Below are 27,974 nucleotides of genomic sequence, written 5' to 3'. Positions count from 1 at the left end.
CCCGTATTCGTGTTCAGACCACACCGTTGATCTAAACAAATGACCATATTATGTCATAGAGGTGAGACAGAGAAGATACAGAGTCTAGAGGGCTAGAAAAAGTACCCATCAGCCCACTCGAAATGGAAGTCTGAATCCCATTGGTTGACCCATCCCTGGATCTGGTTCAGTTCTTCCGCTCTTCCTTTTGCGATCATTAGGATGTCACAAATGGATTTATTGATGTACAACACCAACTTCCGGGAGCTCCCGGGCTAGGGATCGCTGTTTTGGCGAAATATCCCTGAAAGTGGCTCATCTCGATTCCAACACACCCAGGGATTGGTTTGCTGTAGCACTGCGATTCCCCAGTGCCACCTGGCTGCCGTCCCCGCCGGTAATGAAGAGGGACCGCAGATGGCATCGGCAGAGCTACGCCATCCACCAACACTGCTGCCGGAGGCTGATCCACTGCCCGTGGCTGCCGGCACCTCCCCACACTACACACGGTGAGCTCGAGCGCTCTCGGAGACCTCCAGCACTTCAGCGTGCCTCGCCTAGCCACTCGCGGTCCGGGAGATCGGAGCGGAATTGGCGGCTGACGATGTGCTTCTTGAGGGGTTAACGCTCCGCTGTATGGTAGACGGTGAGCGGGGGCACTGCTGATCAAACTGTTCTGGTATTGACGGTGGGGTGCTCCGATGACCTGTCCCCCCACCCGCCTTAAACTCGCCAGGTCAAATGCGCGCTTGCTGAGCACAAGATGGCAGCGCTAGCTGTTTAACAATTGCTCCAGCTTCCCTCCTCGTTCATGGATTTTAGCTGGAATTTGTCACTGTTCCCAGCGAGGCAGGCAACGTGTGGGACGCTCTTCTATTTCGGTCTCTGTGGTCCCTACCTACTCTGAGACTCGCTCCAGTTCTCGGCTCTCCTTGATGCCTGTGCACGCAAACAGCAGACTTTCTACTGCCCTCCCTTGGTGCTGTGACTGCGTCCCCCGTCCGACACCACTTAATGAAACTCTGCTCTCCTGGTTTCCTGGATCTTGACCTGGGTGCATCTTGCCATTTTGAGATGGTTTCCATCGATGCCCACGACTCAGGTCCACCATTTTGTTGATTCTTGTCCTTTCCTTTGCTCCATTAGATTCCATCATGCAGACTTTCAGACATTTCTCTTAGCTGGACTGTCTTATCTCTTTCTCCCCCCAGGCCCCCTCCCTCCTCTCACCAATCTCAGCCTCCGACTCTTCTCCCCCACCTACCGCTCTCTACCCCTTTTGATTTAATTTTTATTTCTCCGTTCACTCTGTAAATATGTGATATATACTTGTCCAAGCCTAATCGCTGGCAAAATGTAATCCAGAGAAAATCTACTATTTGTATATATGTATATAGAGATAACTGTAACCACTAGTATATGTAGTAGACCTTTGTACTCAGTGCCATTCCTATGTGATTCTTAGAGTTTCTCCATTTGTATCCCTTACTTGAGTGACTTTACAACTTGTACATTTGCAATTTTTTCTGTTTGTATCTCTTCCTTGTGTGACTTTATAACTTGTACATTTGCAATTTTTTTCTGTTTGCATCTTATATGTAACTCATGTAATCCTAAGTCCTTATGTATTGCAACTAGTTCTTTTGTAAAGGGCTCTGACACCTTCGGGTAATGTTCGCGCTATAGAAAATCGCATTAAATAAATAAATAAATAAAAGTTTCCACAGGAGGATGTGATGTTGGAGGAATGATTACTTGTCTCAAAAATAAAATGTAATACAAAATTGTGAAAATAAAGAAAGGCTCAGCTGGGAGCATAGGTACAGCCCACCTGGTGGTAGATGTCCTTCTCATAATGGAAAGGTTTTTTGTGTGTGTGTGAGGGATACTTCTTTAAGATCCATGATACAGGAGCTTGGTGTCTCTTATTGCCACTCTGGTTTACTAAGCATGTCTTCTGCGACATGATGGGAGGATTTCTGTACAATATTCGTGTACATGACTTCTGTGTCTCCACTGTCCATTGATGCCCACCCTGTGCCTCTGTTCCACTAGTGCTGCGCCATGCTCCGCATGGTATTCTGGGGTGAACCCCAGACAGCCTCTGTTCTCCCATGAGTGCCCGCCCTGGAACATGGTGTCCTGGAATAGCCACGGTTCTCTCACTGGTGCCCACCCTGGTGCCGCTTCTGGTGTTCTGGGAGTGAAACCTCTACAGCATCAGTTCTCTCACTAGGGCCTGCCCTGTGCTCCTCATGGTATTTTTGGGGGTGAACGCTTGGCAGCCGCTGTTCTCCCATGAGTGCCACCCATGGGGTTCTCCTCAGAAGCCTCTTTGTGTCTGTATCTCATCAGAGTTGGGGTCTCTGACTCCTGAGTGCTTTGTTGAGTCATAAGCATCTTATTTACTTTCTCTCCTCTTCCTTTCCAGATGGCGCGACCCATCCAGGTGAAGCCGGCGGACAGTGAGAGCCGTGGAGGTAGTTGTCATCTGTCTTTGTCGTTCTTTACCGCCTTGAGGTGGGCTGTGGGTATGGGCAGAGGGTCTGGTGAGTGGGGCCTTCAGGGTTGCCACTGGGATGGGTATGGGGGTTGGGTGTATGGGGTCCGTCTTCATGGCATCCACTGAGGTGGGTGTGGTTTTAGTTAAAAGGAGCCCTGTTGGCTGCTGTTGGTGTGAGGGCCGGGGTCCTGTCAGTGGAGTCTTGATGGCAGACAATGAAGTTTTCCTGGTAGGCTTTTACCACCTACATCTGAGGAGTGTGGTGAGTCGTTAACAATAAGACTGGTGCATCTATCCTTGGATAGCCACACACTCTTTTTAGTTACCCAAGCCTGTTATTTCCGAGGTCGGTTCTGAATGTTCACTATTTACCGTAGTTATTGTGTTGCCGCTGTGGTTGGCGTAGGGGCAGGTGAGCGGAGTATCTTCATCTGCGACCTGCTTCTACCGCTGGCTTGATCTTCTGCAATGGTTTGCACTGGACCAAAGAGGCAGGAAATCGATTTTGGACCATGATAGATAGCAACATTCGATTTGGTGCCATTTTGTCACAAGACCCCTAACATGGGATGTTGAAAAACGTATTTTTTTCTTACCCCCCATTTTACTTGTAATATATGGGACAAATCTGTCTGCTGCATTCTGGATTAGTTTGTGGCAAAAAGGATGCAAAAGCAGTTTACTTAATTTTAGCCCATGTAAATGTGAAAAATATTTAGAGCAGGCCTTAAAGGGTCACAACAACCTTTCTATACAGTACAGTTTGGCTAAACCTCGTACACAGAGGCCCCTCTGTGTCTTCCTCCATATATGGTGTCCTGGGTAGAAGACCTCTCCACTACTGAGACCGTGGAAAGACTGGGGCAAAGGTGTTTTCTTGTGATAAAGCCTGCCCCTGCTTTTCAGCCCTTTCAAGGGCAGCAACAGTCTGGCATCCCCTTCATTTTCCAGTTGTAAGTGCTCCTCTGAGTTTCTTATAAATGTCATTGGTCACCCCATACAAGATTTTTGGCTAATTTGGTAACAGCCAACATGAAACTGGTGATTTACTGTTGATTCCACAAGATTTTGGTGACTTGCCACTAAGCACCAAGAGACATGAGTAATTTGGTAACAGATTCTACTAGAGTTTGGTTTTTTGGCCCCAGATGCCACAAGACCTGGGGAAGGGTACTAAGTACCAGAAATTCTCCAACATTGGATCTTTTATATATTCACATGCTTGAGTCCTTCACCGTCATCAGGCTGGGAATCCCCAGTACCTTATAACAAACAGTACATAATGAAGAATTGCCATAGGCCTTGAAACAACACATTATGTTTAGTAGCACATCTACCTCATTTGACAGAACTCAAACTCCAGTTAATGAGGTGGAAGCTTAAGCTCTCCTACTCCCCCTAGAGGCCACCATAGCTCAGAATTCTACTGCATGTCATTTGTGAGGGAGTCCCCTGACAAAACTCTGCTCTAACCTTTCAGTGAACCTGAAAATGTGTCAATTTTGGTCTGCCTTGGAGTTGAACCAGCTCTGTCTTTGGCACTACTGTACTGTGAGTTGTTTTAGGGAAGATTGTTACAATGTTTGGACTGGGGAGACCATGTTGGTCTGACAAGCAACTGTCAGCATGGCTGACAAAGAGAAGAGATCTCTTTTTAAAACCCGTTTATCTTGTGGCAGCATGATAATTTACCCTGTTGATTCACACTCTCATTGTTTTTATTGTCTTTATCCTAAGCGTAAGTCAGTGAATTGCAAGATCTGCAAGTCTTTATTCACTGAGACTCTTAAAGTCATAGAAAAAGAAGTTGGCTTTAATCTTTATGAAGAAAGATAATTTTACTCCTTCTAAGGGAGATACCCCCTCTTCGGGGGAAGATCTGTGAGAAGTGCCTACCAAGCACTTCCATGAATGCAGCGCACAAGAGGAGATTTTTATAGTTTCCTGAGCATGATCTCTTTGGTACAGAGCTTGCAGGCACCTCTTCTACTGACAAACCAGAGACTAAGCGCTATAGAGACTCACCTGTGACAAAAAAGCTGTCTTCAAAGGAACCCACGTCGATGACGAGACCGTCGACATCACAGACTTTAACTGCTTTGTTGACGACCAAGATGCTGTCGATGATGACACCTCCGTCAACGTCGAGCATTCCATTGACAACAGCACGGTCGACGTCGAACATGCCGCCGATGGTGAAAAGACCGTTCACCTCAAACGTGCCATCACCAATAACAATACCATTAAATCCATACCTATTCTTGATTAAGTCTGGTCATCATCTAGTACGCCAGAAAAGGATAACAAACATATTGACAATCTGGGCTGGAGAATTTCCTCTATGGCAGCAACCTCAGTTAGGGCAGCCAAATCCCTGGCGATTCTAGGACGGTACAATCACCAGATGTGGCATGGCATGGCATAGCTCCATTACTGTTGTGCGACCATTTCATTTTTGGAGTCTCTAATAGTGATTTTTTTGTGACTCGCAATTAGGAACTTGCAAAATGCAAGGTACTAATGTGTCTCAGACACATTTAGTGATGGCTAATGGGGTCACAAATGACCTACCTCATCAATATTCATGAAGCAGGTTGAAATTTGCGACCCATTGAGAATGGCCTGTAATCAGCAGACCACAACCATGTATGTGACTTCTTTTTAAATAAAGCAATTTTTAAAATTGAAATGCAGCCATTGTCTTAGAAGGAAAATGGGATGCATTTATAAAAGAAAATGAAAAGTTTCCTTTTAATTTTTTAAGAGTAGCTAGTGGTCTGCAAGACCACTACCTGCTCTTAAAAAACACGTTTTTGCTACCATTCACAAAGGGTAAGGATTCCCCTGGGGTCTCCTTCCCAGTTGCGACTGTCTTACCACCTACTTGAAGTAGGCAATAAACTGCAATTGTTTTGTGACCACATTCTGTTAGCAAAACAATCGTACATCTCCCTCTGACTCGCTATTAGGAAGGGACGTCCTTGGCACGCCCCTTCCTAATAGCGACTCGCAAACCCTATTTTGCAAGTTGGTAATAGCTTACCAACTTGCAAAATGGAGTTGGTACATGTGCCCCCTTATCCCGGAGTAAAAGAAGAAAATGCTGAAAGCTATCCTAAAAGAAGGAGAACTAACCTCTTCTTTCATTATTGATGAGACAATGGATGCTTCTAGCATAGGTTTTTGCCAGTTGTTGGGAGGGGTTGTTCTAAAGACGCAAGGCTGGTTGAAATCCTCTGCTTTCCGTATGGCTGTCCAATCTAAAATCTGAGACATGCCTTTTGAAGTGATGACTCTTTTTGGAAAACATATTGATGAAGCTTCGCAAGGCCTTAAAACGACAAGGCGTTAGGGCTGTTTCAGGATCGCAAATTTAGAACATTGACTTTTCATGGTTCACAAAGATTGCAACATTTCAGAGCAACATTCATCAAGTAAGGAGGTCAAGGACATCCTTATTATCCTCAAAGGCAGTCTTGATATGATCAAGGATATGCCTTTAATCGAAACTAAAGCACACCTACAGGTGTTCTGCTGAAAGGAAGAGAGATACCCCACAAGTATGAACTAAAGATAATCATAAGAGAGCCTGACTCCCAGCTTGTTTCACCTTTCCCGTCGGGTCATCAGAAGTGGCGGAGGAGAATTTTCCTTTTTGCTCCCACATGGAAGAATATAACATTATACAAATGGGTGTTAATTGTCCAGTACATTGTACATTGGAGTCCAGCCTGAGTCCCCCAGTTTGCCCACCTAGAAAGTAACCTCATCTTCATTTAAAGGAGCTGCAAATAGAAACTCTCATGCTTCTATCCAAAGGAGCCATAAAAATTGTCCAGAAGTCGCAAAGTAATCAGGGCTTCTATACCAGGTACTTTCTAATAAAAAGGAAGACAGATCAATAGAGGTTTATACTGGACCACAGAGAGCAGAACAAGTTTTTAAATAAACAGTCATTTGGGATGCTTACTCTGCAAGAAGTTCTCCTGATGATGTAGGAAGGGACTTTTTCATCTCCCTGGGCCTTTGGGATACTTACCTCCACATACCCATTCATCGAAAACACAGAAAGTACCTCTGTTTCTCAGTAGTGGGTCAGCAATACCAGTACAAGATGCTCCCATTTGGGCTCAAATCTATGCTGAGAATATTCACAAAATGTCTCACTCCAGTTGCTGCTTTTTGTCAGGAGAGAAGGTCACCAGGTGTTCCCATACCTGGACGACGGGTTAATCAAAGAGCCATCCAGAGAAAAAGAAAAAGCTTTCATGAATGTTGCATTAATCTCTTCCAGAGACTAGGCTTCACTTTGAACAGGGAGAAACCTTTGATGGTGCCACAAACAGAGATCCAATTTCAAAGAGCAACACTCGATATTCAGTTGGGAAAGCCTTTCCATCAGTAGAGAGAATAATAAAATTACAGACAATGTCAATCGGATGCAGAGAGGGAGCTCCACATCAATATGTTGGGACTCCGTGCCATAAGACTGGCGTTTACAAGCGTTACCTCCCAGACTGGCAGGCAGGCTGGTCGTAGTCAGAACAAACAAGACAACATCCATGTTCTACATAGGCAAGCAGGGAGGGACACGATCCAGGATTCTTTCGGAAGAAGCTCAGCTGCTGTGGAACCGTGCCATTTCTCACAGGCTAGACATTGCTATGGAACATCTGCCAGGCTGAATGATCAGGTGGATGTACTTATCTGGTAAATAATGGATTCTCACACGTGGGAACTATAACAGAAACAGGTGGATTATGTTTTCAATTAATAGAGTCCCCCTACAATCAATCTATTTGGCACTCCGAACAGGAATTGCTGGTGCTATGCAAGCAGGTTTTGGCGTCCAGAGATGATGGGCAATGTTCTTTGGATCAGTTGGTTCAAGATATTCACCTACGCCTTTCATCCTTTTCTCCTGATCCCCACGGTGTTGACGAAGGCAAAGATAGACCATTGCACTCTAATCCTCATTGCTCCAGCCTGGCCTCGCCAGTACTGGTGCAGCGAGCTGCTACATTTGGCAGTACGTCCGTCCATTCCTTTGATATTGAGTATCCCAGGATATTGTTCAGACATCAAGAGGGATTCTTCACCATGATCCCAAGTCTCTGAACTTGGCAGCATGGCACCTGACCACCTAGAATTTGTCCATTGTACAAGAGTGTAAACAGAGTCTACTGCAGGCTGATTCTCTAGCGACCAATAAGACTTACAACATTATATGGAAACTTTCCTGTGTCAGGTGCAGGAGTAAGGGTCATCATCCGCTTCAAATAAAGCCTTCTCAGATCCTGCAGTATTTGGTAAGTTTGGCCAAAAGTAACCTCAAATATTCTTCAGTCAGGGTCCATCTGGTTGCAATATCCAGATTCAGAAGGACCTACAGTTCGACATATACTTTGTTTTCCCAAATGGTCATTAAACAGTTAATGAAAGGGCCTTTTAGAACATTTCCACCTCTTTGGCATCCTCCGGTTCCATGGGAACTTAATACAGACTTCAGTCAGCTGATGCCACCTCCTTTAGAGCGATACATAGAGTGTTTTTTTTTAAAAAAATCATGGAAGACAGCGCTACCCCAGGCTCAGACATCAGCTAGGAGATTGTGAGAGATTCAGGCATTCACCATCAGAGAACCTTTTCTCTGGTTCACAGAGGACAAAGTGATACTCTGAACCAACCCATAATTCATTCCTAAGGTTCCTACTGACTTCCATCTGAATGAGCCTATCATTCTTAGATGTTCTTTCACAATCCATCTTCACCAGGAGAAAGATCGTTACATTCTTTAGACGTGCGTAGATGTGTGAAATTCTGTATAGACAAAAAAAAAGGACATATGCACATCAGATCATCTATTTGTATCATTTGCACAAACACGAAAAAGGCCAAGTCCTGTCCAAACAGGGGATAGCACGTTGGCCCTCAGCCTGTATTGCTTTCTGTCATGCCAAAACCAATCGTTCTCTTGAGGTAAGACTGGGGGTGCATCCCACCAGCGCATGGCTTCAACTGCAGCACTCTATGCGGGGGTGCAGCCACCTGGAGGAGCAGGCATACGTTCACGAAGCATCAGTGCCTAGATGTGGACGCAGAAGCTGACACAGCTGTGGGACAGACAGTACTGAGAAGCCTCTTTCACTAATGGTAAGCCTGCTTCCCGGTTTGTTGTATTTCAGAATGTGTACTACTTTCTATTCTGATTCAAGCACGTGAATATATAAAAGATAGAATGTTGGTGAACAGAATTAGTTACTTAACTGTAACTCCGGTTCGCCAACATTGGTATCTTTCATATATTCACATGCGACCCTCCTTCCACCCGGGTCAGAGATTTATTGTATACTATTCTCACACTGTGGTTTGAAATCTAAGCTATACTGGCCTCTAGGCGGAGGAGGAGTGCTTAAGCTTCCACCTCAGTGGCTGAAATTTCAGTTGTTTGAAATGAGGTGGATGTGTTACTAGACATACTAAGTTGTTTCTGGCCTCTGGACTTTTTACATTACATACCGTATATTGTATATTTTTACTATGTATACTCCTAATTTAATGTAGCGGGGATTCCCAGCCTGATGATGGGGAATGATCCAAACATGTGAATATATTTAAATATACCAATGATGGAGAGCTGGCATTACAGGTAAGTAACTAATTTAATGTAGGGGCTGATTTAATATTTGACGGACGGAATTGTACTCCATCAGGGTGATGGAGTAAATTACTCTGTCGCACTGACGGAGTACCTGCCTGCCAAATTTGGAAATATCCATCAGCGCCACTGACATTTCTTCCAATCAAAGGAAGCACCGGTGGAGCCTTTGAATGTATTGGAACTTTGCTGTAAGGCTCCATCAAATATAACATGAACATAATGTAAAGTTGCAAAAAAAAATTATTTTCAAAAACAAAACCTCAAAGTGGATTTTTGTCTGAAGATAAATTATAAATTCCCCCTTCCCTTGGCTGTCATCTCCATTGGCGAGGGGGCATTTTTAGTTTTGTTACTGCCCCTTGCTGTTGGGATGGGCAGTAAAAAAATCTGCTCTATGCCCACCCCTCTAAATTGGCTGGGCAGACATTTAACCTTTTCTCAGATAACCCTTACTCCATTAGGCTGTTGGAAAAGTCTGGCCGCAGTGGAGACAGAGAGCGTGGCTCAATGATTAGAGCGGCAGACCCTGATGCAGAGGTCTGGCCCGGGACCAGGGTTCAATTCCCCGCCTCGGCGGGTCTTGGGCTCAAAATTCCACGGACCTGATAATTCTCGCCTCTGTGCCTATTCCAAACATGGAGTTCCACTCTGCACTCTGCAACTCTGGGCAATAGCTTGCTTAATCTCCTCAACGGCCCCCACAACGCTAAGGATGCCTGGCCTCCACCTTGGGGTTGCCCAGGAGTGGATGCCTCACAGGGAAAGCCAGGATGGGTTCCACAGTGGTATTCGTACAAGCGCCTTGAGACCCTTGCGGGTGAGTAATGCGCTTTACAAGTATCAATTTACAATTTATTTTTTTTACAGAGTAGCCTCCGCCATTGCCGAACTTTGGTCTGCCTGCATATACATTTGGCAGGCAAACCATTATATTGGCAGTAAGGATAGTCTGTCGCCATTTCGATGGAGTAAACTTACCACCAATATATAAATCTGGCTATTAGTGATTCACACCAAACTTTGTTGCAGATCTGAAAGCTATGGTGAGTCCAGCTCCAAGTTCTGCACACGTCAGCACAAGCACTGTCTGCAGCGGCATTGTCAGGCATGGCTGGGACAGTGAGCATGTTTTCTATGCATTCCAGGGCAGGAGATTGGGGCATAGTGACAGATACAAAGAGAGCTTTAGAGGTGTAAAATAATCACAGCATATTCACTCGAAAGGGATTCTGCCCCTGGGTAACAGATGAACTTCCACATTAACATTTGAGTTTCTCTTTGAAAAGAAGGAGTGTTAAGTTCCACCTGTCCTTTATGTTGCAGCAATCACGTATGTCACAGCAGGTGTCTAAACTGCAGCTGGCCCATATGTTGTAACGGTCCTGTATTTTGCGGTTGCTACATGTGTTGCAGTCGGCCGACACTCTGCTTCAGGCCAGTTTGCCGTATGTGTCGCAGCACGGCCGTGCACAGCAACCAGCCGACATGCTACTTACGGATGGCCACATTGCTGCAGTATGCCATTCATTGCACTATGCCCTTATATTTGCAGTAGAACCATATGTGGCTTGCACATAGCGGCTGGCCGGGACAGTGATGCAGGTGTCATGCTTCTCTCACCACTGAACTCTGTGTTTCTCTCAGCACTTGCTTGGTTGCTTCTGCAGCACAAAACACGCTAGTGCCTCCGCTGCAGAGTCCAGCTCTGCCCCAATATTGGAATAAAGTGTAAAGGACTGCTCCCTGAGAAGGTATGTTGAGTCCATTTCTTGACTGCCCCGAGGAAAGTGTGACTCCTCAAGGTAACCACGGTGGCGCCCGACATTTAATGTGCACAAGAAAGATGGTAAGTGTCTCTGTAGGACCATACCTACCAGGAGGACAAACCGCGAAGAGTAGAACACCTTCTTTGCACTGCTGTAGCTCTTGATTGTAGATAAAGATTCATGTAGACGCGAGTAGCAAGTCAGAACCTTGAATCGATTGTACAGGATCAAAGCAGATCATACTCAAGGCTATGCATCCTTTACTCCTGATAGGGATACTTTGGAATCAGTTTGCAGAGCATGAGTTTTGCCAAAGCTTGGTTGTTTTTCGGGGAGCTTATCATTTGTAATGAATAAAGGAAAGGACCAAGTATTAAACAGCCTTTCTCACCCCATCTGGACTTTTTGAATCTTATATTATGCATTTAGGTTGTGTAATATTGACTTTTCCCAACAATCCATCTGTTCAGTGTTCCCTGATGTCTTGCATCAGTTTGTTTTGCTCTGTTTGGATAACATCTTTGTGTTTTCAAAGACTGATGCTGAACTTGTGAGTTTAGTACTGTCAAGATTTCAACAATATAAATTGCATTGCAAGCAGGAAAGTGTAAATTTAATAAGGATGAACGTAAATATATTGGATGTAGATTGGAGGCTTCTGGCATTCCTAGAGATCCCAAGAATGTTTATGCTACTTTGAATTTGCCTTCACTTTCTAATACAAAAGGAAACTGAAGGTCTCCTGTGATATTCAAGCGTTTGTCATCAATTCATTGGGAACTTTACTAAGATAACTAATGATATCGCTCGTGTTAATGTAGGGGAAGTTGAAGAAAGGTTTTGTTTGAATTAATAAGAAGAAAACGCTTTTTGTACACTCAAACAGATATCCACTCAGGCTCCAATTCTATGTCATCATGATGCTTCAAAACAGTTAACGCGGAAATTGGATCCGTTTTATTACAAAAGCAAGAAAATGATGTGCGAGAACACCTTTCCTTTTATCCGTCTCCCATTTTATCAGAACCAGAAGAGAACGATTCAGAGCACAATCCCTCAGCTCCTCAAAGAGAATGCATAGCCGTGGAAATGGCCTGCACTGAATGGAGAGATTTTTGAATGGCACTAGAGAACTGCTTTGAGTTTGAGCTAACCATCGGAATTTACAGTGTCTGACACCTTCGATGCGGGAATCATTGCCAGGGGACACAGTCTCTTTTTTGCACAGCATGATTTCACTATTATTTATATTTCTGTTCCAATAATCTGTCGTTCTCCAGAGACATCACTCACTTATGATAACCCTGTCATTTCTTCCCAGTGTGTGGTTGGAGTAGTTCTGTCTTTGTATATCAAGTAAAGATGGTTGAAAAACAGATGGATCCAAAAGAGCTAAAAAAGTTTCAACTAAAGATTCCTTTTTGTTTGACAGCATGAGTTTTATTGTAGCCAGTAAACCATATTTGTGCCAACTAAGGAGCTACAGTTGGATGTGATGAGAATGTGTCATGACTCAGCCATATCTGGTCACAGAGTTTGGGCCACATTGGATTTAGTATTATGAGCTTTTTGGTGGCCAACTGATGTTCAAGAATATGTTCTTGCTTGTCCAATTTGTGCTCAGTTGAAATCATTGCTCCCACTGTCTTTGGCTATTTACAGCTGTTTGCCCTTCACCAGTGGCTCCAGCACAATGGCATACAATTTCTATTGTAGACACCTTTTTAATGGTGGCTCATTTTTCAACGTTGTCCAAGTTACTAATAGCTGACGAAATGGCCCTTTGTTTTTTCACTGATATTTTTCGACTCTGGATTACCCTTTACTCTCATATCTAATAGAGGAACTCAGATTCTTTCTCGTTTGGGAGAGCCTTGTGTAAGGCTTTGGGAATTGAGCAAGCGTTTTCTTTTGGTTTTAGCCCCAGTTAAATAGTCAGACAGAGTCAACTAATTAAACCCAAGCTCAATATCTGTAATGTAACTGCCATGAAATGTATGATAATTGGTTTTGGAGTGGCCACTGGGTATTGGGAGCAGTTTCAGATGCATTAGCCGCATCATTGCTACAGCACATTCCCGTGCTGCGCTGCAATTTTAAAAATCCCTTGTTATGTGACAAGGTCAACTCGTCATAAGCACAGCGCAGGTAACACCCATGACAAGTTGACCTTGTCACAAGCATCGAAGGGGTTAACAGCTTGTTTCTTAAAGTTTAGACTATTTCAAAGTCAAGATGAAGCAAAATGCTGATAAAGCAAGATCAAATTCGTCTTGCTTTGTTCCTTTGAAGAAAGTTTGACTATCTTCTTGTTTTCCTACTTCTTAATTCACTGCCAGTTTCAAACATGATTTTGTAGCCCATATGTTATGAACTCCTCATATTCATTCTGCTCTTCCAACTAAAATTGCCTCATACTTGGAAGATTCATCCTGTCTTTCATTCATCTCATCTGAAACCATTTATTCTTGACTATCGTTGGTTTCCCTTTGTACTTCCAACAATTAAGGTACAAGGACAACTAGAATATGATGATGAAGAAATTTCTGATTCTTAAAAATGTTGAGGCCGCCTTCGATTTCTCATCCTTCTAATCTTCCAGTGAGTGTTCTTGGGGAGATGCTTCTATCGTCCACGGTCCTTTGTTAGTTTGTCCTTTCTTTCAATGACAACTCAACAAACCTGGAGCATCTAGAAGGGTCTCTACTGTTCCATCTGTACAGAGAATGCTAAGAGCATGAAGCGCTTCCAGCAGTTGCAGGCATGCAGGTGGCACACTCCATGAGTGCTTGGGTGGCCTTGCTGCAGAATGGCATGCTCCCACAGAAAAGACTTGATTAGCGTTGCCGCACTCGCAGTCACTGAGAAGTGTTCCGTAAGCTGTCTTGAGCGCCGGGTGGGAAGGGCAGCAAGGGTTCAATCCTTAATGGAGGATGTCAAGCTTGGACTTCTTCATATGCCTAATTGTGTTTTGGGAAGTCTTATAATCTGCCTTTGCAAGATGGCGATCCGACATGGCAAGCCTTATGATCTGCCTTTCCAAGATGAAGATTCTTCCAAAAATGCTGTGTGAGCTTCCGACTCAAGATGGAAGAGGTTTTTCTTGTGATGTCTGATCTTTTTTAAATCGCATATAAGGAGTCATCTGCAAGAGATGAATGAATCGCCACAAAATGTGATGCTATATTTTTTCATCACCTGTTTGCTAATATTTTGTCTCCGAAATGTTATCCTTTGTGACTGCAAAGTCTACTGGAATCCTTCTGCAGTCTTTCCTGCTTGGGTATTGTAGGGAAAGCTTGGGGCCTTGCTAATCACCTCTACACTATTCTATATCTACAATCAATGGCTACAATATTGCCAAAGAGGTTCTTTTGTCCTTTGTGGTTTTTCCTTCTTTTTGGGTTTTTCGTTAACAGACACTTGACACTTTTGTATGTGATGTTGAGTGAACGGTTGCGCCGTGGTGAGAGGGAGCATTCACTTTTTCCTCATACATCACTGCAGGCCCATATAGAGAGACATTCAGGAGATGTAAGCACTACAGTCTGATTTCCATCAATACTAGTGTACCCTCAGGCGGATGTACCCAATCCCCCTCCCCCCAGAACTACATGGTGCATGGGACTGTCACATTTATCCATACATGGGCCCCACCTGTTCATCTCCTAACCTTGCATCATCCATCTCTAGAGTTACAGAAGTGATGGTTCCCATATCCTTACATGGCGTCCTCCTCACCTTCTCACATCCTGATCTCTATGCTCAACATTTAGAAGTAGGTTTGGTGTGGTCCTTCCCTCCAGCCAGGGTCACTGTTTTCCCTGGTTTACATCAAAGTGAAACCCTGGGTCTGGCCGTGGAAACGCTACACTAGGCCTGGGGCCTACCTTTCGGCCTCATCTTCTGTCACTGGGTGCAAGCACCCTCTTTTTAGTTACAGAAGCATGGCCATCAGCTATAACCCTGAGTATCTAGTGCTTCGGTTTTAAAAAGAATGGTGGGTTATAATTTTAACAAGAAAGCAAGTAAATTTAACATAAATTAATTTCTCCCCTGCATAAAGCCCTTACTGATCTGAAGCGTCATGCTGATTAATGTTATCTTCTTCAACTCTCCACCAAGGAAAATGATAAAGCCGCTGAAATACTGGAGCATTTTGGGTAATTTGTGGTGTCCACCCATGATGCTTTGCCATGAAGTCCCTGAAGGGGGCAGCAGCTCCAGCCTTTACATGGTGGATCCCCAGAGCCTCAGCTGCTGCTGCCCCCTAGAGCCACTTCACTGCAAGAGCTCCTACTGGTCAAGATTCTAGCCGAGGTGACATCATAGATTGGCCATAATGCACCAGGCAGCGCCTAGCTGGAGGCAGGCGGGGCACCGACCTACTTGGATTAGTGAAATAAAACGCCTCCTAAAGGTCTGTCTGATAAGAAAAGGTGGTTGTTCGGATGAGTACCAGTTTCTTTCTAAGGGGAGAGAGTTTATTCTCTCTTCTTTGTTTCCCACAGCAGTTTGGTGCAGCTCAAGGTTCAGATTTGATTCTATTGACCTCATATCTGAGTCAAACTTCTACTGAGTGTTATTCAGTATTCAATTTTGCAATAGGGACTAGAGCAACAAAAGCACATTTTCTGAGGGGTTAGCCTGAGCGGAAACAATGCAATTGTCTGTTGTCCTTTTTGCCACTTACCTATCAAGGACTGAAGCAGACAGATTGAATTCTAGCTGTATCAAATATTGTTTTGATGTTGAAACCCTGTCAGAGGTATTCGATAGCTGTAAATAAAATGGAATGCGCTGCTTTAACAGAACTGCATGATACTCATTTTATCAACCTCAGAAGGATGAGTAGCTCACTTCTCACAACCAGTCCTCAACTCTGTGGCCTACGAGGTCCTTTTACCCATACTTCTTCATCAGTAATGTGCTGGGCCTTCTGAGTGGCTCGACCTGTTTGTTACCTCTGAACAACTCGCTCTTGTCAATTTGGTTCAATATCTTTGGTGATACTTACGTTGTACATCATTAATTTGCTTCAAACCTTTCAAAATCACCTACTCTCATTCAATGCCTATCTTTTCTCTGCTGTCCCATACTTCCATTAGTGTTACGTGCTCAACAAAAATGTTTTTCTGTCTATTTTGGGTTTTCAATTGTAGTTGTGTGGAAAATGGTACTGACTTTCCTGTGTACCATAGATAATGTGCTGAAGATATTGGGGCAATTAAGAAAGCTCTGGAATACTCGTATTATTTGTTCGAGGCATGTGTGACTGTAGATACACATGCTTTGCATACTCCTGTCATATAGTGTTTGGTCCGGATGTGTGAAAGTTATTATTCTTTGAAGAAGTCTTTCGAGTCACAAGGTAAGGTGACTCCTACTCTTGGTAATAGTGCGCATGGACATCGAATCCATATTTAGATTGTTTTCTTTCCGCCGGTGGGTTCGGACATGTATTATGGCACTGCAGTTAGAGATATTTTCAGGATCCTTTTGGTGCATAATTCACTCCACCCTCGTCTGTATTGTTTCGAATGCATTTTCCCTCTACTCTTATCGAAGTTCGGAAACCTCACGTTCGTCGGGTCGGACCTTTCCGATTGCGGCCTTCGGGCCTCTTCCGTCCGGGCTAGGCCCACTGGGCAGAAAAAGGTAGGGATGGGAAATAGAACACATGTCCGATATCTTCGGGCAGGTAGCTAGCGAGCCAGAAGAAGAAGAAGATCTAGAGGCCTCTGTAGCCACAGAAAAGGGGGCTTTTTGATTGGAGATTCGGACTCCGAATTGGAAATCCACTTGAAGTCACACGATCTGCCGCCATGTCAAGTTGACATGAGTACTCCAACCCCTCACCTGCCCACAAAAAATCACATGACCGACACTGCCACCTGGCCATGGTCGGCAATAAGATTCAGCTGCAGCTGCCCCGCCCATGGTCTCGGCACTGAAGCACATGTGAAGCCTGCTGGCTTCACACCGAGCAGAGCCTCCATCTCTTCGGCTCCAGCTGCTCCAGCTCGGAAAGTCAAAGCTAGTTCAGTTCCGAAAACCTTCAGCACCAAAATTGACTCCCGCTACATTCCCGTAGCCCACTTTAGAGGCCATGGAGGAAAGCCTTGATCCGAAACAAAAACGGATCCATAAACAACCAGAGACGGTCCCCATTATTACAAAGTCTGCGTTAGTGCCTTCTGCCAAGTGTCAAACCTCTTTCCAAAAAACCATTGATTTGCGGATACCTATCAAGAAGGAGAAAAAGAATAAGGCTTCCAATCCCTTGCACCCTGTTCCTCCTTCTCCATCTCACATTCCACCACCTGTACCTTCTGTACCTCACACACCACAGAATCCCTTAAATATTACACTTCAGGGGTCTCCACATACAGACCCAGATGGGAGAATGATGACACTTATGGGGCACCACCACCACCAGACCACTGGCAGGATTATACAATTGACCTCCAGGGGATACAGACACAGGCCTATACCCTGCCAAAATCCCACCTTCTGATGGTACTGCATCATACCAGAAGCTCATTGATAGGGCAGCAGCATACCATGGGGTTACACTTACACTACATAAAGAATCCATGGAAAAAGATGTTTTATTTGAGACATTATGCACTACACACAGCGTGGCTCAATCTCTTCCCGTGCTAAAAGGCAGATTGCGCCATACAGATGATATTTTTAACAATCCTGCACGGGCTCGCATTATCACCCCTAGGGTAGATAAGAAATATGAAGCTGCATCCTCTCACCCAAATTTTATTCAAGGCCAGCTTCCACTAGACTCCCTAGTTGTTTAAAATACCCGTAAACGGGTTAACTCACAAACTAAAGCTGACGCACCACCTCCTGATAAGGAAGCCAAACGTATAGATGCAACAATCCACCAATCATTGGCGAATTGCAATCACACAGGGATTGTTAGACAGCTATGACAGAGCTCAATGGGATGAGTTGATAGAACACCCCCAATAACGCCCAGAGGAACATAAAAAGAAAGGGCAAGGATTGGTTCAGGAAGGAAAGTTGATTTCCAACTCCTCCATTAGATCCGCACTCGACTCTACAGATACCGCCGCCAGAGACATCACTACAAGTGGCCTCCTACGGAGGCATGCCTGGCTGCCTATCTCTGGATTTAAGCCAGAAGTCCAGCAAACTTTACTTAATGTCCCATTTGATAAGTTGCATCTCTTCATCTCACAAATAGATGAGACCTTGGAGAAAATGAAAAAAGAAACTGAAGTTGCCAAATCCATGGGGGCATATCAAACACCCACTCCACAGGGCTCCTTTTGTTGCTCCTCTTATAGAGCGGGTTTCAAAGCTATGTCTGCAGATGCTTCCGCATCCTCCTACAGGTCACAAACCCAATCCGCTCCATCTTGAGGATATTTTAGAGGCAACTACAGGGCTAGCAATGTCAAAGGTCGGAGTAAAGGTGCACCAACCTGTAGCGCCCCATCCCATAACAAACAGTGACTCACTTGTCCTTCCCCCCCAAAATATTCTATGCCTGTTGGGGGTCGATTGTGGCAGTTTCTTCCCACCTGGCAGTCCATAACATTGGACCAGTGGGTGTTGAACATTATCCAACATGGTTATTGCCTGAAACTCACCAGCACTCCTCCCAATATTTCACCTCACACCCACAGACTCTCTGGAACATCAACAACTGCTCAAACAGAAAGTGCAAGTTTTTTTACTCAAAGGAGATATAGAGGCAGTTCCACAACAACATCAAGGGTCAGGAGTTTATTTTCTGTACTTCCTTATTCCCAAAAAGGACGGCTCCCTACAGCCTCTAAATCACTACATACTATCATAGCAATTCCATAAGGTCACACTTCAACAGGTGCTTCCACTTCTACAGCAAGGTGACTATATGTTAGCCCTAGACTTAAAGGATGCATACTTTCACATCACCAATTACCCAGCACATCGCAAAAACATTACCAATTCAAAGTCCTTCCATTCGGAGTCACCACTACACTCAGTGTCCACCAAATGCTTAGCGCTGGTAGCAGTGAATTTACACAGACAGAACATTCATGTCTTCCTGTATCTAGACGACTGGCTACATCAACTGGGGTTTACTATCAATGTTCCAAAGTCCCATCTTTGACCTTCACAGCTGCAACCATATCTAGGGGCTGTGCTCAATTGGCTTTAGCCTACCCAAATGCAGCCAGAGTTTAACATTTTCAAACACTGCTACCACAATTTCAAGCCAATCAACACTTAACCGTCAAACCTTTCATGCGTCTTTTGGGAATGATGGCCTCATGCATCACCACAGTGCCTCCTGCTACCCTGAACATATGTCCTTTACAGGAATGCTTAGCACAACAGTGGACTTAGTCACAGGGTCGACTGGACGGCTAGAGTTGGTAGACAGCCACAATCCTCACTCTCTGCAGTAATGGAACACACACAACCTGTTAGGTTAGCCGTTCATCAACCCTCTTCCACAGGTCATGCTAACAGCAGAGGCATCACCCATAGCGTGAGGTGCTCATCTAGTCTCTGGGACACTAGACATCAGAATTTCCACATCACCTACCTAGAGCTTCAAGCTGTTCACCTAGTGATGAAAGCATTTCGACCTCACATTATAGGCAAGGTTGCCCTAGTCTAGATGGACAATATGACAGCCATGTGCAGTTTACAAAAACAGGGGGAGGGGGACACTTTACCGTTGTCACGCCTAGGGGTGGGGGTGAACTCCGCTCTGCCGACGGAGGTCACAGAGTTTTTGGCACTCTGCACTCCACTTGGAGCGCGAAGTTCAGCAAACTCCACCAAGGAGCGGTGGAGCGGAGATCACTGGCGCACAGGGCTCACTGACCCCTGAAACAATAGTGAACCCACATAGCTGCATGAGTGTCAGTCGGGGTAACACATCATGAGCGGCGCGGTCCGCATCACTTCACTTACATCTCGGCAGACCAGCCGTGCGAACTCCTGTGTGCGGTGCAGGCATTCATCCTCGTGCCCCTCGTCATGCAGTTGGCGCCCGAGCTACCTTTCATAACTCTCATGAAGGCGGCCACCATGTGTTTGCTGGGTACCGGGGAAAGTTTGAATACTCTTGCTTTGGAGGGGGCGGTGGGTCACTCAAGACAGCCTTTCGCATAACATTTTGTGTTGTAGCTGGTGGGCCATATATATTGTTGCGCTGAGACCTGTCTTTGGGTGACGGTTAAAGTGGTTAGAGGCGTTGCAAGGGAGTGAAAAAACTTGCAAGGGACCCACCAGCTTGAGTCGTGGGATGAGAAATGGCCTCCTGCTGTCTCTGTGGACTCCACCCGCATCCTTTTATTTTCAGGCTCATCAGACAGTAAAGTAAATGAATGCACCGCTCTAACCCTATACACCCAGAAGAGAAGTGCTGGGAGTCGAAGACAGGTATTCAGGGTTTGCAATTTTAAGGTTTTTCCTGCATTTATCTGACAGGTATTGAAAATTACATTAAGGCAAACATTTTGTTGACAAATTATTGTGTTTTCTTCACACATTTCATTATGGACTACGTGGTTCCGCACTAACTGGGCAATTCACATTCAATAACTTATTTCTGTCTGTGGAGTAAATTGTGCAATGTGTTTCATAGCCAGAGAGAAAGGCACTGATTGTGGGCATCTGTTCATCGGTTGAAAAAGGAAGCAAAGAGCTGGGTTTGATGGGGGTTTCCCGCGAGTGACTCTGTGGATGATTCAAATACTGTTGATGGCCTCACTGCAGAGTGATAACCACCCAGTATGTTTATATGGCCATGTCTGTCTCGGACACCCAACATTGTAAAACAGCACTCACCAAGACACCTTTTTCCGTTGTCACTTATTATTTGCTCGTTTACTGCTTCTGTCCTAACAAGCTACTGCCAAGAAAAATCGGAAGGGCTGCTTATCTGGTGAAAAGGAAACTATGCAGAAGCACCCCTATGTAAACAGATCTAATGTGATGGAGGACCCAGTGATTGAAGTTTCTAAGTATGTGGTTTTTTTCTCACATTTGTTCCTGTTGTGCATAGGTCTCATGTAGAGTTCGTAAAAGCTGCTTTTATTGGCTACCGAGTTTATCATTTATTAAGTGTGATGATGAGAGCACTATCGAATACCACCACCGGGGGCACACTTTGTTTCCTGAGTTGTGGCCATCATACTTGATATCTTAAAATACTAGGGGTGGCCGAGCAATCCCTTCCCACTCGCAGAACTCTGCAGAATGTGGCGCCGTTTTTCAGCAACTCAGCAGAATTCCACAGAGTGAAACTCCATGAGCTCCGGCCAGGCCTAGTCACCACTCTCTCAGATCATTTGGCATTGCTCTCTGCATTACAGTATTCATCGCTTTGTAGAACACCTCCCAGAATGGACAATTACTTTGCCGATATCCTCAGCGGGATGCGGCAACAAGTCTATGAGTGGGAACTCCACCCCCAAGTCCTCCTCCCATACTTCCACAAGTGGGGGTTTCCACAAATAGACCTCTTTGCGACCACAGAGAACGCAAAATGCCAAAACTTCGCCTCCACATTCCCAAACCCCCTATCCAAATGCAGTGCACTATGGATGAGTTGGTCAAGGATATTTGCCTATGATTTTCTTTCTCTTCCTCTTCTTCCATTTCGGGTTCGGAGGCTCAAGCAAACGACTCTCATCCTCATTCTCGTGGCCCCCACATGGGCTTGTCAGCTGTGGGTCACCGCACTACTTGAACTTTCAGTAGTTCCACACAAGAATCTTCACCTCAACCCAAAACCTTCTCATTCAGAATGATGGCGAAATCAGACCTCCAAACCCAAAGGAGCTAAACCTTTGGCTCATGAAATCATAGAATTTGGGTATCTAAATTTGTCACCAGAATGCATGACCATCCTAAGGAAGCACGTAAGCCTGCCACTAGAGCTTGTTATGCAACCAAGTGGAAAAAATTTGTTTTTTACTGTCATAACCAACTAATTGATTCACTCAATGCATCTGTACAAAACATTATTTGTTCCCTCTTGCATTTACAGCACTCTGGCCTTGCTTACACTTCAGTACGTCTACATCTTACAGCAGTGGCTGCCTACCTTCAAAACAGAGAACACTTATTCTTGTTCAGAGTGGCAGACATTAATGCTTTCATGGCAGCCCTTCAAAGAGTGATCCCACTAAAGGTCCTACCTGCACCTCCGTGGAATCTCAATATTGTTCTAACAAGACGTATGCGCCCACCTTTTAAATAATTGTATAATTGCCCCCTCCAGTTTCTATCTTGGAAGGTTGCTTTCTTAATTGAAGAAGTAGTGTGGCTCACTGGTTAGAGGCGGCAGACCCGAGAGCAGAGGACGGCCCGGGACCAGGGTTCGATTCCCGGCGCGGCAGGTTTCTGGACCAGGGTCAGCGGACTCGATAATTCTCTCGCCTCGGTGCCCACTCTGATCAGCGATCACACTCGGCAACTCTGGGCATTAGCTTGCCTCATCTTCACTAACGGCCCCACCAGACCGCCGGGGATGCCTGGTCTCACCCTGGAGATACCCATTAAGGGACCATCTCTCAGGGAAGCCAGGAAGGGTTTCGCAGCGGTCGAAGCGCCTTGGGACCCTACGGGTAAGTAGTGCGCTATATAAATGCCTATACATTTACATTTACAATTGCCTTCACCTCACTAAGGCGTGCCACTGAGCTCCAGGCACTGACTTTGGAAGAACCTTTCTTCCAGCTTTACAGGAATAGTGTGGTTTGTTGTACCAAACCAAAATTCCTTTGAAAGGTAGTGTCCCCTTTCCACATTAACCAATCGGTTGAGCTGCCTGCTTTCTTCCCTCAATCAGATTCTGTGGCAGAAAGAGCTCTTCATAGGCTAGATGTCAAAAGAGTATTAATGCATTATATTGACAGGACAGAAGACTTTTTCTAAACAAAACAACTCTTTGTTGCTGTTCAACCCCCTCATAACGGAAAGCGCATTTCAAAATCAGCCGTTTACAGATGGATCATTAAATGTATTTAAACATTCTTGGTCAAAGCCTACAAACGTTTCTATACCCCGTAGAGCATATTCTACTCGTTAAATACGGGTATCTATGGCTTTCTTGGGCAAAATTCCCATAGCTGACATTTGTAAAGCAGCTACATGATCTATACCACGCAATATCACTGAGCACTATTATGTGAATGTACTAGCACGCCAAGAAGCTAATGTATGACAGGCGGTGCTACGTACACTTTTTCAAACAACTGCAACGTCTACTGGTTAGCCACTTCTTTTGGAGGACACTGCTGTGCAGTCTATGCAAAGCATGTTTATCTACAACCACACATGCCTTGAACAGATTATGTTACTTACCTTGTAAGCATCTGGTCTTGGCTCGTAGTACTGTAGATTCACATGTGCCCACTCTCCTCCCCAGTCACCTATGGTCATTGCAGTTCTTAGCTCTACTTTCATATGCATGGGAATCTCTTTACTAATACTTACTTATATTCCATTTTCACTCTCTTGCGGGAAAACAATCTAACAATGGAGTTGATGCCCATGCGCACTATTACCAAGGGGAGGGAGGAGTCACCTTACCTCGTGACTCCAAAAACATCTTCGTAGAAGAACAACTTTCCCACATCCGGACCCAGCATTAGATGGCAGGAGTATGCAAAGCATGGGAATTTACAGCACTATATGCCAAGAACAGATGCTTCCAGTGTAAGTAACATAATCCTTATATTTTTGCTTGCATTGCCTACTAATGTGTTTTTTCATTGGAAAGAAAAACAATCATAAGTGTAAACATTATCAGTGGAGGCTCCTCCAGAATGGCGGAGGAGCGTCGACCAACTGCTTTTAAGTAGTGCGAAGAAGAAGCATAAATGATAATAACTTTAAGTTATTAGAATTTTATGCTTTCTGCTGCTTTGCGAGTGTGCAAGTGGGTGGGGCTGCTCTTCTCTCGGAATAGGGCAGGGGAAGAATGGTTTGTCTACTCCTAAGTGCGCAATGACTGTTTGGTTCGAGCACTCTGGCCACCCAAACAAGTCATGCGCACTTTTCCCGTTCTCCATGCAGGCTGCATTACAGCCTGAATGGAGAACAAGCCCAGGCTCCTATTGCCTGGTTGAGCGTCCAACCAGGACGCTCAAAACCAATCACCACGCTGCATTGCAGCGTGGTGATTGGTCAGTGTGGCCTGGTTGTGCTTCCGTCTGAGACGGAGAAGAGCAGGAGCGGAGACGTGGGACCCGGCGCAAAGCTAAGGTTATTTATTTATTGAATATCAGCGTAATCCCCACGTACCCCCCCCCCGCCCCCACCACCACCACCACCCGCTCGACTCTCCCGCCCCGCCACACCACCCACAAGCCTTGCCGGCCACCGCTGAATATTTCTTTTTTTACTGGTTTTGGGAATTTTTACCTTTTCTGTTCCTGGTTTCTTTTTTGCTGCTTTGGGGGCATGCTCTTACATCTCTGAACATTGCTATAGTTGGGGCGATAGGGATGCTGGGGTCCATGTCACGCACGCTTCCTGGCTCTGAAAGCTATAAACTTTGCTCGCAGGAAGCCAAACGAATCAAACCTCTTAGAGGAGAGAGGGTGCGAGCAAGGGCGGCCGGTGGTTCCAGTGAGACAAGTTAGTGTAACTAACAGGCCTTTCATTAAATTAAAATAACACTGCAAAGCATAAAATAGAAGATTGGTTGAAATGGATGAAAGGTAGAGATAAGCCTTGGAATCATTAAAAAAAAATCTAGAGCTAGCAGTGGACGGCTTCAGTAGACATGGGGCCAAAATACTAGGAAGAAAAGTGCAGCCCAGGTGCTACAGCAGTCTCTTTCTAGAAACTCCTCTTTTCATTAATAATGTGAATTACGAGCCACAAACAGGAGTGGTAGTGTTCAGGTGGCATCTAGGTTATTAATCTCACACTATATTGCCCCCTCTCCTTGACCACAAAGGTGGACCGTGAGGGCGTGGAGGTCTTTCCAGTGCTTGTAAACTGTTCTCCTCTTTGACTTACATGCAACGCCCTTCAAGTGACCCCACCCTACTCGCCGAGACAGCCTCATTTATTTCCACCTGATCGTTGTTGTAGCACGTGCCTGCAGGATGGTGCTTGTCACTGTCGGCCATTTTTTTTCATCATGGATGGCGGGTGTTTATGCAGGACGGTAGCCATTGAAGTGATGGTGATTTGTATTTTAGCAGAGGACAAAGCTGCTCTGTGGAGACACTCCAAATGAGTTCGGTGGGCGGTCACTAGTACTTTGGAGAACCCCCTTCCTGAAGGCCTCGTTAGCCAGTGTTTCTTCTCTAGTCTCTTACTAAATGCAAGTAAAGCCCACTGCACCATGTGCCTAGAGGTCCTATCCAGCCGAAGACACGTCAGTGCCCTCCAGGCACACTACACTGTTCATGCACTGGCAGATCAGACCACCTTTTGCACTAAGATGCAGGGAGGGCAGGGGATCCAGCCAAGAATACACCGAGCGTCAGAGGGATGAGCGGTATCTCATCCTGGACACTGGCTAAAATGAGAAACCGGCATTGAGAAGGGTGAAGGTGAGGCTTTTAAAATGTATTCCCCCACAGAAACCTGCCTTTGCTCGACAGGGTGTGCAAAAAATTATCAACTCTCAAAACTGGCAACCAGAGAAGGAGGCGCCCACACAACCATAGGGCCTGGCAACTGATCCCCCGCAGCTACGTGCCTAGGACTCTATTCGCTATGACTGACGTCCTCTCTGCGCAGTTTGCCTGGCGAGCTGCTAGCAGAAAGCATGGCGCTGCCTTGGAACATGCATGCCTCCACAGGCAGCGTGCATTGCCAGGCTGCAGAGAGGACTGGTTTGGTTCTCTATCAAGGAGAACTGGTTCTACAACCGGGCTCTGGCCTCAGGGCCGGTAGGCAAGGTTCTCCTACTGAACCCGGAGTCTTATGCAGAGGCGTTGACTTCTTACAGTGGGCTGGGCCCAGTGCAGGTAGGGTTGGTTCTCCCACTGAACCTGGAGTCTTATGCAGAGGCGTTGACTTCATACAGTGGTCAAGCTCTTCACGGATCTTGGTTCTCCTTCAGGGCTCTGGTTCTCCGCAAGTAAGCACTGGCTACTCATACAGGGGCCTGGTTCTCAGACTGTTGACTTGTTCTCCCGTAGGGCCTGGTTTACCTGCAAAGAGATCTTGTTGTCCCTTGGAGTACTGCTTGAGAAGCAGTGGCTTGGTCTTCCTGCACAGAGCTCCAAGGCCCACCTACCCAGACACACATGTGTGGTTCCTGTTCTCCTGAAAGAATCACAGATGTCTGGTTCTTTGCATATGACTGCTTCTTTTGCAGGGCCTGGTTCTCCTGCAGAGAAGCCTAGTTCTCCCCAGAAACCTTGTTTGCAATCATATGTTCAAGCCCTCGCACCTTTGTATCTGGATAATGGTAGTGACCTCCCCCCACTGCCTTCAGGACTCCACCCTGGGCCCCATTAAGGGCATCCTACACTTCTCACCCAGGGCCAGAAGAAATATGATCACATCTCCCCCATCCTGCTGGAACTCCACCAGCTTCTCTTGCCAGCCGCACAGTCCTCAAAACCAGTTGCATCATTTACAAAGCTATCAGGACCGGCATCCCCGTTTATCCGACTGACAGGCTCACCATCTCTGGTGGCTCTCAGCACACCATCAGACTGTAGGCAAAGAAGTGTTAAAAAAGAAAAAAGCAGGAGGCTTTTTCCATATATGCATCGATGATCTGGAGCAAAATCCCTGTATCCTTAATTAATGGAACCCCAACAACGTTGCTCCAATGTACGAAAGAGCCGAAGACATACTTCTTTAAAGAAAGTTTAAATGTTGATTGTATCTGTGCCTATGATGCTGCTCAGAGCTGCCCTCCCTCTTGGCTATGTTAGTGCTATAGAAATACCACATACATAACATTCATAGCACGTAGACAGTGAATATTACAGTCCTGCAGTGGTTGGTTCCCTTTATAGCTGTTTTGAAGCCTCTGTATTATGCCTGGTCTTTTTTGTGCAGAGATAGACATGTGGATGTTATCTCTGCTTTTTCTGGTAGGTTACCTGGACGATACTGTAGGTCTGGCTGAAAGACCATTTTAGCTTTTGCACCGGAGTCATGTTTGCTAAAAGAGTTCATCCAAAAAAAGATTCTAACTTACGGGACCTTTTGGCAAGGACTCTTCATCCATTTGTCTGTTCAAGTGTCATTCACATTTTGCTTCCACCCACCTCAGCATACAGCGTGGAGCAGTGGGCAGCCTATTAAATCCTCTGGCTCTTTCATTGTAAGGAACTTTATTTTGCCTGAGCACATGCAGGAGATGCCGTATTTAGGCACTCGCTGCCTTGTTTATTCGGTTTATTATTTGGTTGACTTCCTCGCTTTTCTTTTAATTATTCTTACATTGCCAGTATTCCAGCAGTACAGGGGGCCCTGTTCTACATGAAAAGGATTGCTGGACCTTTTTTTGTGTTTTTATTTCGCCACATTGTTTTTAGCAAAGGCGCTCTAGCACATCTTCTCACAGCGGCACTAACCTGACACGCCTCCTCATCACGGCTCTCTTTAGTGGCTCAAATGCACGTCCACGTTGATGGCACGCCAAAGGCAAGCTCGGCTGCACCCTTTTACGACTGGACAGCACCAAGACCCCTGCCTCTTCAAATTCCCCCGCCAAAACTATACCTGAGCTGAACTCCTGGACATAGGCAATCTTGGTAAGTCTTGTTTCTGCTCCCCCCCCCCCCCAAAACAATTCATTTAGAAACGACTCATTATTGCTGCAACAAATGTCATTTCTCCAAGCTAACCTCCCCATGTATGCAACAAGCCATTGTTAACGGTCAATCCCAAACACACGCACAGATCATAGTCATGGGAGCAAAGACCGAGCTGAAGTGCCTACTCCTAAATACTCAGTCCTTCATCAAACACTATACGGAGTTTGCTGATTTGATGGAAGCCAAAAAAACAGATGTCTTCTTTGCCCCAGTATTGGAACTTTCATAGATTCCCATGCTTTGTATCATTCCCCCGTCGTCAGCCTGGGAGC

The 27,974-nt window shown here is 45.4% G+C and overlaps 1 protein-coding gene across 3 annotated transcripts in view; it reads left to right on the top strand.

Moving 5' to 3' along the window:
* Nucleotides 1–27,974, top strand: part of CELF5 (CUGBP Elav-like family member 5) — a 545,089-nt gene that overhangs the window by 225,997 nt on the left and 291,118 nt on the right. For 2 of the 3 annotated variants that reach the window (XM_086946757.1, XM_086946756.1), the window contains exon 3: nucleotides 2,411–2,459. In XM_086946757.1, the coding sequence (XP_086802883.1) occupies nucleotides 2,411–2,459 (49 nt within the window). Of the gene's footprint in view, nucleotides 1–2,410; nucleotides 2,463–27,974 lie in introns of all 3 variants that reach the window. The other variant, XM_086946755.1, reaches the window with a different exon arrangement.

This window comes from Lissotriton vulgaris, chromosome 12 (assembly GCF_964263255.1).
Source record: "Lissotriton vulgaris chromosome 12, aLisVul1.2, whole genome shotgun sequence".
Lineage (NCBI taxonomy): Eukaryota > Metazoa > Chordata > Amphibia > Caudata > Salamandridae > Lissotriton > Lissotriton vulgaris.
The sequence above is the reverse complement of the archived record's forward strand: the minus strand, read 5'-3'. Positions and strand labels throughout refer to the sequence as shown.